The 11,808-nt window shown below is 45.6% G+C and overlaps 1 protein-coding gene across 1 annotated transcript; it reads left to right on the top strand.

The window, feature by feature from the left end:
- Positions 1-341: 341 nt before the first annotated feature.
- Positions 342-11,808, top strand: LOC146341863 (vomeronasal type-2 receptor 26-like). Its single transcript, XM_084807713.1, has 4 exons — positions 342-452; positions 2,515-2,742; positions 9,574-9,700; positions 10,907-11,808. The coding sequence occupies exons 1-4, from the start codon at positions 342-344 to the stop codon at positions 11,806-11,808; spliced, it is 1,368 nt and encodes a 455-aa protein (XP_084663839.1).

Below are 11,808 nucleotides of genomic sequence, written 5' to 3'. Positions count from 1 at the left end.
CGAGAACAGGTAAGGGACTTTGGTCCATCCCTAAACTCTGCTCACCCTGATGCTGTTCACACATCACACTAGCCCATGATGGCTGACTAACCACACAGGGTGGGTTGTTTTGCGAACAACCAGGGAATTGGTGGTGGGGGGGTTTCCCCTGTGAACTACACTTTGCTTGGGATCCTCAACATTGCCCACACCAGCACATCCTGGCTTCCACACTGCTTCATGGAGAATTGCAACCCAACCCCACTTTTAAGGGAAAAGCACAGTGCACTAAAAAAAAAAAGAATGGAGATCCTGCTGGGAAGGGTGCAATTTTAAGCATTTTGCCCCCCCCCCAACTGGGGATGACTGTGTCATTCTATGGGAAGGAGGAGGTTGCTGAGGCAAGTGGGAGCCCATATGGAGGACCTCTTACTGTGACACAACTGGCAAACACACATGCCTACCCATCAAAGGTAAAGGATTTTTTTTTCACCCGCAGGGGTGGGGGATGGATTAAAATCACCTGCTTACCTGACTGTTTCCCATTCATGCTGGGGGGGAGTAGCCCTCCAGGGTGGTTCCCCACTCAGACCCCCTCTCCCCTGCCCCCTCCTTCCCATAAAAAAGCAACTTCACCCCAGATTGGGGGAAAGATCTTTCACAGGGCTTGACTGTGAAAACGCAAGACCGTTGGGGGAAAATGTAATCTGGGGACAATCTCTAAGGACAGCAGCAAAGGTACTCAATTTCTTTGAAAGGAGGGGCAGGCCAGCTCCTTCCTCACCCCCTCCTACCCCTCACCCTGCCAAAAAAAGAAATGGGGTGAAATCTTATGCAAGATTGGGATGAAGAAATGTTTAAAAATGCACCCTGTTTCTTTTGAAGCGATAGCCAGTTTGGCATGGGGATTGGTGGGAAAGGGTGTGGAATCCCCTCCTACCCTTCCCCGTGCTGGTCTGCCTTCAAAAGAAATGGGCACTTTTGCCCTCTCTATAAACATCTGTCTCACAGCTTGGCTGTTTTGACAGCTGCCAAAAGTCAAGCCACAAGAATAATCTTTTCCCCAAACTGGGGACGAAGCTGTAAATCCCAATGCATAAGCTTGCATTGGGATTTAAAGCATCCCATACCAAAAATCAAATGGGAGGGGGAATCCAACTCCCTACCATATGGGTCCTATTGCCATGGCAGGAGGTTGCATTCCCCCCAGTTCTGATTCTTGGCACAGGCACTTAAACAATATATATATATATATATATATATATATACACATATCCTAGCCCTGACTGTGTTCAAGATCATGATAGGAGCCAGGAAGGGGGATTGATGTGGGCAAAGGGGCTTGCCTGTGACAGCCCCTCCCTGGCCACCACTGGAGGATCTGTCACAGGCAAGGGGAAAGAGCCCAGGCAGCAGCTTGGCTTCCATCTTGAATGGTGAATGCTTGGCAAGACTGGCAGGGTTTTCTGCCACTCTTGCTGAGCAGCTCACTGCCTGATGCCCTTTACCCTCGATGGCTTGGCATGTCTGGCTTCACACGGCATGCCAACGCATCGTGGGTAAAACAACCCCTACTGCAGATCGTTGATTCTGATTGGGAAAAACAACCCACCCTGCTAAGAATGATCCAGGTTTGCATAGCACACTTAGCCATCATGGGCAGTCACCCATGAGGGGTCAGAGTGTCATGAGAACCCAGTCTCTGTGTTTGACCCAGTCTATCTTGCTCCTTGCCTCAAATTTCAGTTTTTATTTTTTTCTCTCTCTTTTCACAGAGAGATAGCAATTGCCTTATCCTTACCAGGTAGTAATCCAAGTATCCTTACCAGTAATAGGGGAAGCTCTGACTGCCCTGATTAGTTTTCCCTGAGGCCGGTGGGCCACAGCCAGCTTGCCTGGTATCCCAATAAAGCCCTCTGGGTTTCATGAGATGGCCATGACCCCTAACCCTGGCCCCACCGTTTCCCCTCATTGCCAGTTTTTTTGGTGATTTCCTGGCTTTAGTACAGTTATTTTCCCATTCTAAATGTTGAATTGCCTCCTCCATGGCTTAGGCAAAACTACACATTCTTCAAATCGCACATAGCAGTGCCATGATTGGCTTATTTATCTCAGTGTACATGCATGTGGCCTAAATTCAGATTAGGAACATGTCCATCTAGGAGAGAGGATTTAAGCTTCCATCCATTTTCAGTCTGAAATTCCACCCCCTCATGGGGGGGGGAGGGTAAGTAGAAGCAAGGGGGAGGGGAAACCATGCATCCACTGGAATCAAGGTGAAAAAGAGAAAGCTACTTCAAGCTGCCCACTGTTGACAATATTTGAATAATTTCATCCCCCCAAATCTGTAAAATTTAAATGAGAGATCCAATGGAATTGAATGTGAACTTGGAAATGTGAGGAAAATCAGAACTGAGTCCAGATTAAAATACAACCATATTTTGTTTGTGTATCTATCTCCATCTGGAAGTTTCAGCCCACTGCTGTCAAGTTACAACCTTTTTCTAAGTTCTTCTCTTTTACTTTTCAACTGAGCTCCATCGCTTTCTGAGCAATGTCTCCTTTCACAATGGTGCCGGGGACAAGTTTTCCTTTGCCCAGAATGGGGAGTTAATAGCCGGATTTGATGTGATCAACTGGATCTTTTTCTCCAACCACTCCTTTCGTCATGTGAAAGTTGGGAGGGTGGATCCCCAGACTCCTCCAGATCAAGCCTTCACCATCAATGAGGATGCCATAACATGGCACAGCTGGTTTAACCAGGTAGGATCCAAGTGTGGGACACTTTGTTAACAGTGCAGCCCTATGCATGTCTACTTTGCAGCAGGTTCCATTGCCTTCAACGGGGTTTACTCTGAGGTAAGTGGGTACAGGATGGTAGGTTAGAGGCACAATCCTATGCATGATGAGACAGAAATGAAGTCCTACAACAATACTTGCTGGGGCACGCTGGGAGTTGTAGGACATATTAAAAGCTTTGATTTCTAAACTGCATTTTAGTAATCTAAGGGCCAAAATAAAACACTACTTTAAATCCGTATCTAGGAGGTATGTCTTTTTTTTTTCTTTTCATTTTTTAGGAATGTCAGAGAATTCCTCCACGGATCTCGGTGAGGCTGAATGCCAGTGTCTGGCATTTGTTCTATCCCGAAATCTGTGGCAGAACAAAGCCCCCTGCCCCACCACCCTGCGAAAGGCGCGTGAAACGGGACACTTACCTGGTGCCATTCGCGCTGCTTTGTGAATGGAGGCCGCGTCTGCTATTCGCTTCCTTATTTTTGCCATGATAGGCTACGTAAATACTTATGTAGCCTATCACGGCTAACGCAGGGATGGCATTTGCGTCCCTGTGGAGGCCGTGATAGGCTACATAAATATTTATGTAGCCTGTCATGGCAAAAAAAAGGGAACGCAAATGGCGGCCACCATAGCCGCCACCATTTGCGTTCCCTGTTTTTGCTGTGATAGGTAGGGATGGCAGAGAATTCCGCCACGGATTCCAGTGAGGCCCTCCGTGGAATCCATGGCAGGACGGCCTCCTGCCCCCCGCCCCCCCCGCGGAATCCCTCCGGGATGGGACTTACCTGGGGTGGATGCGGCAGCAGCGGCGGCTCCGGTGGCGGCTCCAGCGGCGGTGGCAGTGGCTCCGGCGGCTGGTCTCCTGGCCAGCCACGGCCAGGCTGCTGCCGCTGCCATTGCCATCCTGGCTTGCAGCTCTGATAGTGTACGTAAGAATTTACTTAGCCTATCACGGCTGGGTAAAAAACAAAAAACAAAAAACCAGCGTACGCAAATGGTGGCGGCTACGGCAGCCGCCATTTGCGTTCCCTATTTTTCGCCGATTTATCTTACATAAATATTTACGTAAGATAAAATGGTGAAAAAAAGGGGAATGCAAATAGCGTAGTGGGCGCTATTTGCATTCCTTTATTTTTCGCCATTTTAGCCTACGTAAATATTTTTACATTTTATAATATTTCATTCCCGTCAGCTGTCGAGGATTCCAGAGGGGAGGGACGGAGCTCCTCCCCCCCCACCATGAAAGATTCCGCAAAAAGGTAAGTGAGTTTCGTACATCCCTAGTGATAGAGTACGTAAATATTTACGTAGCCTATCACAGTGAAAGACAGGGGTGCAAATGGCAGCCACTATGCCATTTGGGCCCCTGTTTTTTTGCCGTAATAGGCTACATAAATATTTACGTAGCCTATCATGGCCAAAAAACAGGAACGCAAATGGCGGCAGCTATGGCACCTGTGAATACAGCCAGCTGGTGGCTCCTGGAGCGGGGCCAGCCAGGTTGGGATTTCGGGGGGAGGTGCGGGGTGCCTCCCCCCATCACGAATCACCCCGTCGAAAAGGTAAGTGACTTTCGTACATCCATATCATTTTTACTCTTGAATAGACACATGGGGCCCAATCTGGATCAGGACCCTAGTGTGGGAAGTAGGGGGGATTTAAAGATCTGGATCCGGGATCCTGCACCTACTCCAGAATTAAAAAGAAGAAGAAAAATGACATAGTTGCTAGACATAGATTTAAAGTAATGTCTGCTTTGGCCCTGTGTAAACTCATTACATCATCTCCTGCAAATACAGATACTTTAGTAAAATAACATTAGTTAAAAAAAATTAAATAGATGAGAATAAATTTGAATACAGAGAGGATGGAAAAATGAATTGTTGTTTTATGGTTTCAATAGGCATTCTGATTAGATATCTCAATGTCTGAATGTAGATGTAGAAGATTTAGAATGTAAACACAAGATATTATTTTAGAAGCACTATTATGCTGGGTGAAATTAAACATTTTTGCTTTAGCAAAATGAACATTCCTATATGACAGACAAAATAATATTTTGTGTACACACACAGAGAGAGACCAACAACAGAGTATTCAAATATGTATTTAAGCTGAACAATTCAGTTTCTGCCGTGTTATTAGGGATGTACGAAAGGTACTTACCTTTTGCGGATTATGCTGATGGGGGGGAGGCGTTCCGTCCCTCCCCCCAGAATCCTGGCCAGGGGAGGAGGTGCTCCGTTCCTCCCCCCCCCCTGGAATCCTGGCCAGCCAGCTGTGCTCCGTAGCGATTCTGCGTAGCCGCCGGCCAGCTCCGCCAGCAGCCGGACATCCGGCCGCTGGCTAGCAGGGATGCAAATGGTGGAGGCCATAGCCGCCGCCGTTTGTCTCCCTGCAGTCAGCCGTGATAGGCTACGTAAATATTTACGTAGTCTATCACGGCTGATTAAAACAAAAACAAAAAAATGCACGTACGCAAATGGCGGTGCCCATGGGCGTCGCCATTTGCGTTCCTTATTTCGGCACGTCTTAGTCTACGTAAACATGTACGTAGACTAAAACGGCGAAAATAAGGGGAATGCAAATAGCGTAGCGTCTACGCTATTTGCGTTCCCCTTATTTTCGCCGTCTTAGACTACGTGAATGCTTACGTAGACTAAGACGTGCCAAAATAAGGAACGCAAATGGTGGCACCCATGGGCGCTGCCATTTGCGTACGCGCGTTTTGTTTTGTTGTTTAGTCAGCCGTGATAGGCTACGTAAACATTTACATAGCCTATCACAGTGTTTTTTTAAAATCTTGCCGTGATAGGCTACGTAAATCTTTACGTAGCCTATCACTTTTTCTTTTTTTAAAATGGGAAATGGCGGTGGTGGCAGCCGGTCGGAAGACCGGCCGCTGCAGCCGCTGCCGCTGAACCACCGCTGGAGCCGCTGCCAGAGCCGCCGCTGCCAGAGCCGCCGCCACCAGGAAGATCCACCCCAGGTAAGTCTCGTCCCGGGCGGGGTGGGAGGGGCAGACCGTTCCGCCACCGATTTTGGGGGGCCAAATGCACTGGCATTCGGCCTCCCCGAGATCCGTGGTGGAATTCTCTGACATCCCTACATGTTATGGGATTGGCTTGGCATGGGATTCGAAGCCAGCACAAATGTGAGAGAGAACACAACTAAAGAGGCACAGGAGTAGGGGTGGACGAAAGTCCCTTACCTGTCCTTGAAGATTTCCCGTGGTGGGGGGGAGGCGCTTTGTTGCTCCCCCCGCGAAGTTCAGGCCGGCGGGGGGAGGCTTCCCGCCTCGCCGGGCTGAAATTCAGGCCAGGGAGGAGGCGCCTCACCTCGCCCGGCCGCGAACTAAACAGTTAAAAAAAAAACAAAACGCTCCCGTGATAGGCTACGTGATGATTAACGTAGACTATCACAGCTAGATCTGCAAAGTCAGCCATGATAGGCTACGTAAATCGCCACATAGCCTATCACGGGTGACTTTAAAAAAAAAAAAAGCACGTACGCAAATGGCGGCCCCCATAGGGAGCCGCCATTCGCGTTCCTTATTTGGTCGCTGTAGTCTACGTAAATGTTTACGTAGACTACGGCGAAAATAAGGGCAACACAAATAGCGTTGCCCTTATTTTCGCCGTAGTCTACGTAAACATTTACGTAGACTACAGCGATCAAATAAGGAACGGGAATGGCGGCTCCCTATGGGGGCCGCCATTATCCGTACACGCTTTTTTTTTTTTTAAGTCACCCGTGATAGGCTACGTGACGATTGATGTAGCCTATCATGGCTGACTTTGCAAATCTAGCCATGATAGGCTACGTTAATCGTCACGTAGCCTATCACGGAGGCGTTTTTTTTTTCTTTTATTGCAATGGCGGCGGCGGCAGCCGGTCGAAAGATCGGCTGCCGCCCCCGCCCCTGACGATGACCCGACGAACCACCGGCCGGACCCGCCGGCGGGAGGGACATTCGGCAAAGGTAAGTCCCGTCTCGGGGGGGGGGGGTGCAGGGGGCGGGGGGGTGCGGAGAATTTCTCCCTGAAACTTGTTCGGTGGGCCAAACACGTTGGTGCTCGGCCCCCCAAAGTTTCAGGGAGAAATTCTCTGCCATCCCTACACAGGAGAGTCTGTTTAGTTAAGGTGATCCCCCAAAGGTTCTTCCATCATAAACCTCAAAATTCTACCCCTTATAAAAAATGACAGCAGTTGAGCTAATAATGTGAAACTTGGTATCTATGATCTATTTTATGAGGTCTACAATTGTGGAAACCATCAAAGTAATCCAATAAAGTGTGCTACAGTTACAACAAGTTAAAATGTGCTGAAAATTAACACACTTGTTCTTTTAACTCCAAATAGTGGCTAGGCATATCATTTATTTATTTGAAATTTGTGTGATAGCTACTGAAGTAGTTATTCAGTTATTCTGGCTTGTCAAGGATGTGTGTCTTTTCATTATTTGTTAAAGTACTGAGCAGCAGTTCAAATGTTATCAAGGCTTTTCTTCCCCATAAAAGCCCAGGGCAGCAACTAGGGATGTCAGAGAAATCTGCAAATGAATTCAGATTTTGATGACTGTGACCAGGAGATTTTGCAGTGGACCAGCTTCCCCTCTGTTGGGCAGGATCTGCTAACTTGTTGACTGTTTGTCTAACTTCCCCAGTTTTGTGCAAATTTCATCATTGAAAAATACACAAAGAATTTTAAAAAAACCCACCAAAAATATGCCTTTCCCCATAAGCTAAAGCATGAAATGCACATCTTGGGGGATTTTGCACATGTCAGGGCATTCTGTGCACTTTCTCACGTGCAAATTTGCACAAATGCACATTTACGCAAATTTGGGAACTAAAAGGAATCCAATTCCATTGATGGGTGGATTGTGGAACAGAAGGCAACTGACAATCCATGAAACACAGACAGAGTGGATTTTACATACTCCGTACATCCCTGGCAGCAACTATTGGCAAAGTTATTTCATAAATTAACAAACCAACAACACCTAACAACATCTTTAAAGTAATATACTGACAGGCAGAAAATTTGGTAAGGGTGGGGATGGAATGCACAGGTGGTGGGAGCAGAAGGATCAGGGCCTTGCACCATCTTTCCGAAAGGAGAAATGCAGCATGAGGGCCATGTTCTTTGCTCCTACTTCCCGTGTGGTGGTAAAAGGACATACAAGGATTGTTTCTCAGTCTAGGGATATATTCGCAACTTAAATGGAAAGAGCATTCACACACTCTGTATTTTCATTAAGATGGTTATAGGAATCTAGCCCTCTTCAGTCATTCTCATTATATGTAAGCCCCGAATATAATGAAGGGAAGCAGGGAAGAGCTTGCTAGCTCGAGCCCCTCCCTCACTGTTCCCATCACTTTCTACATGGGGTGGCCAAGTGTTTGTGGAGGGCAATCTCTTCTATCTATGGATGTCCTACTGGAGATTTCAGAATCCTGCTACTTGAAATGAAATCTCGATTACCTTTTGTAATGTATTTATCATCCCATTTCTCATATAGGTAGACTTGCAAGAAAACAGATTCAAATACATTGGGAAGGGTAGGATTTCCAACATTATTATTTCCTTCTTCAAAATCCAGGGGGAAAAATCAATTATAAAAAAGCCTGCCATTTTTAGAACACAGTTAAGGCTATCACATCTTAATGCAAACTCCACAAAGCCAGGCAACTGGAATCTAAGGCTGATGCCTTAAATAACGACCCCCATTATCACTGGTGATGTTGTGCAATGTCACAGATTGTGTTTGCTTATGACTTATCCTCCGAGTACCCACACTTTTCCTTGGACAGGAACGAGGACCCACATTGTCCTGGACTTGCATTACCTTATGCAGCATCTTGTCTTACTGCTAGAAGAGGGTTCCATCTCACTGTTTAACCCATGCTGCCAGCAACTGATGTAAGCAACAAACTGGCGTGGGCCAACCCATAGGAGTATTCCTCTAGCAAAATTGTACGGCTGAGATGGCAATATTGTACCAGGACAATGTGGAGAATGTTTTGCTGGTCCCAGGCACTCCATCCTCCACATCTGGTTTTGGGCTTGGAAGATCAAGGAAAAGTGTTAATCTGGCAGGGTTTTTGATAGATAAATGAATGTAAATTATGGCTGTGCTGAAAATCTCCCTCCACCCACACGTATTCTTGAAACCCCATGAAGTACCAGTTGGGTACTACTTTTAACACAGAATGGTAGCTTCAGTTGCATGGTAGCTTCAGTTGCATAGATACCATGTGTCTACTCCAGTGAGCGGACAAATTCGGGACATTGGTCTACCATTTTGCCACTGACAGACATCCAGGTCCATGGTAAAGTTGAAGGTGGAACTAACCGCAGCATAAAACACCATACCTTACACATATTGCCTAAATAACATCTCAGTAAGGGGTGTGACCTAACAGCCTCAATTTCCCAAAATTTCGGAGCTTGAGTGAACATGAGAAGCTCACACAACATGTGTTTAACGCAACATGTTAAACCAAAAGGGTTTTGTTGTTGTTGCTATTGTCTCTGTTTTAATGCTAAAGCTACTTAAACCTTATAAACATGCTGTCACATATCATATCCATATACACACACATGCACATGCAAATGAACACACACCAAATTGAAGAGGCATAGGGGTACCTTTTCTGTGATTTCTATCCTCAAGAGCAGGTTAACATATGAAAGTCAGGAACTAGGTGGTGGGGCCAGTCATGAGTGTTCTTGCCATTCCACATAAATGGTTCTCAGAATTAACATTCTCCTCTTTCATTTCTGGATTAGACTCGACCATTTTCTGTTTGTAGTCAAAGTTGCCATCCTGGTTCTAGTAAGAAAGTGAAGGAGGGGGAACCATTTTGCTGCTATGATTGTACCCCCTGTCCAGAAGGAAAGATTTCAAACCAGACAGGTAAGAAATATAATATATATATATATATATATATATATATATATATATAATTATGTAGAAGCCAAGGGAATTTGGTTTGCTAATTTCCAACTCTAGAACACAGTCTTGTAGGTACAACTGAAACAGGTGCTTTGGATGCTTCCAGATCTGGCTTTTAGGGCATCATTATCATTACCTTAGCTCATTCACACTAGTTTATTGGTGGTAGCAACAATTGATGTCATTGTCTTCTCCTTGTGATCCTTTCATGTTTTCTTTCCACTTCTTCTGTCTTTCTCCTTAACATACAAAATCTGTTCTATAGCTGCACAATGTCTTTGTATTGCTGGAGTCATCAGATTGCCACAAGGGCAAGGATCACCTCCTTTTTAGGCTAGGCTTTGGGAGAATTATACTCCTCAAGAAAACTTAGGGTGAGGGGTTGGATTCCACCACAGTGTGGCAACTATTAATATTGGAAGTTTTCCCAATTTTTAAAGCTGTGTGTGTATGTGTGTATGTATCAGTTACACTGATTGCTCATTTGTCTTGAACCCCTGAATAGTTAGAATACTATGGCAGTAGTGAGAGATCCTCTAGCTGGGGTAGCTTTTCAAAAATATCAGGGAAACCATGATCTGGGATATTGTTCTCTCCTGTACTCCTTTTCAAGCGGGTGTATACAAAATAAACAATAACAATGACAGTAACAATAATATCAACATCTAAAGTGGCACATACATAAGACGGATGAATAAAACAATCCTACATTCACACTTAAGACTCCCCCACCCTATCTTTTTGAAATGTATGGTTTTACTTTAATTCCATTAAGAACATGCTAGAAAATTTTAGTAAGTAACCTGCTTTACAAGTTGTTTTTTTAAAAAATAAAAATCTGCAACCACTTGTAGACTTGCCAAGTCTTTTCAACGATGCTGGCAGTTTTGGATTAAAATTGGCCACCTTTGGATCTTTTTTTGTTAGCTTTTAAATGGGTCATAATTGGCAGGTTCAACGCTGATGGGAAAGCTACAAAATCCATAAGTGAAGAATGCTAAGAACCTGAATGCATTGGAAAGTGAAGGGAGACCTGCCAAAACTAGCCCCTCGCTGCTGGCCACCCTGGGTGGGCTAAACACACTTGGGTCCTGATGGCCTCATTGACACCAGAGCTGGTGAGATGGCATCTATGGAAAGACTGTGACCACGTATTTTCTTTTTCAGATATGAATGACTGTTATAAATGCCGAGATGAAAACTATTCAAACCAAAAACAGGATTTGTGTATTCCCAAGTATACAAGCTTCTTGTCTTATGAAGAACCTTTGGGGTTCAGTTTGGCCTGTTTTGCTCTTTTCTTTACTTTGATTACAGGTTTGGTGTTGGGAACATTTCTGAAGCACCACAGTACTCCTATTGTCAAAGCCAACAACCGGAACCTCACCTACACTCTTCTCAGTTCCCTCCTGGTCTGTTTTCTTTGTGTATTGCTATTCATCGGTCACCCTGGAAAGGTGGTGTGTCTCCTCCGACAAAATGCCTTTGGCATCATCTTCTCAGTAGCTGTTTCTTGTGTTCTGGCAAAAACCATCACTGTGGTTGTGGCCTTCGTGGCCACAAAACCAGGATCCAGGATGCAGAAGTGGGTAGGGAAGAAAATGGCCAACTGCATTGTTCTTTCCTGCTCCCTTGTTCAAGCAGGCATTTGCACTGTGTGGCTGGCAACCTATCCCCCTTTTCCAGATGTTGACATGCACTCAGTGACAGAAGAACTTATACTGGAATGTAATGAGGGGTCCGTATTGATGTTTTACTGTGTTCTGGGCTACATGGGCTTTCTGGCAATAGTGAGTTTTGCAGTGGCTTTCCTTGCCAGGAAGTTACCTGGCAGTTTCAATGAAGCCAAGTTCATCACCTTTAGCATGCTGGTGTTTTGCAGTGTTTGGTTATCCTTTGTTCCATCCTACTTGAGCACGAAGGGAAAACACATGGTGGCTGTGGAAATCTTCTCTATCTTAGCCTCCAGTGCTGGGCTGCTGTGTTGCATCTTTTCCCCCAAATGCTACGTTATTGTGTTGAGGCCTGAGCTGAATAGGAAGGAACAGCTAATGAGACAAAAAGAGTGA

Source organism: Heloderma suspectum, chromosome 6, assembly GCF_057233095.1.
Source record: "Heloderma suspectum isolate Gila_16-S chromosome 6, 16-S_ref, whole genome shotgun sequence".
Classification (NCBI taxonomy): Eukaryota; Metazoa; Chordata; class Lepidosauria; order Squamata; family Helodermatidae; genus Heloderma; species Heloderma suspectum.
The sequence above is the reverse complement of the archived record's forward strand: the minus strand, read 5'-3'. Positions and strand labels throughout refer to the sequence as shown.

What these genes read in the sequence shown, in the direction of transcription:
- LOC146341863 (XM_084807713.1), top strand. Translation starts at nt 342, where the DNA reads ATGACTGTGTCATTCTATGGGAAGGAGGAGGTTGCTGAGGCAAGTGGG. An exon ending in CACATGCCTACCCATCAAAG is followed by an intron (nt 453 to 2,514) that starts GTAAAGGATTTT and finishes TTTTCAACTGAG; the next exon opens with CTCCATCGCTTTCTGAGCAA. An exon ending in GGCACAGCTGGTTTAACCAG is followed by an intron (nt 2,743 to 9,573) that starts GTAGGATCCAAG and finishes TTTCTGGATTAG; the next exon opens with ACTCGACCATTTTCTGTTTG.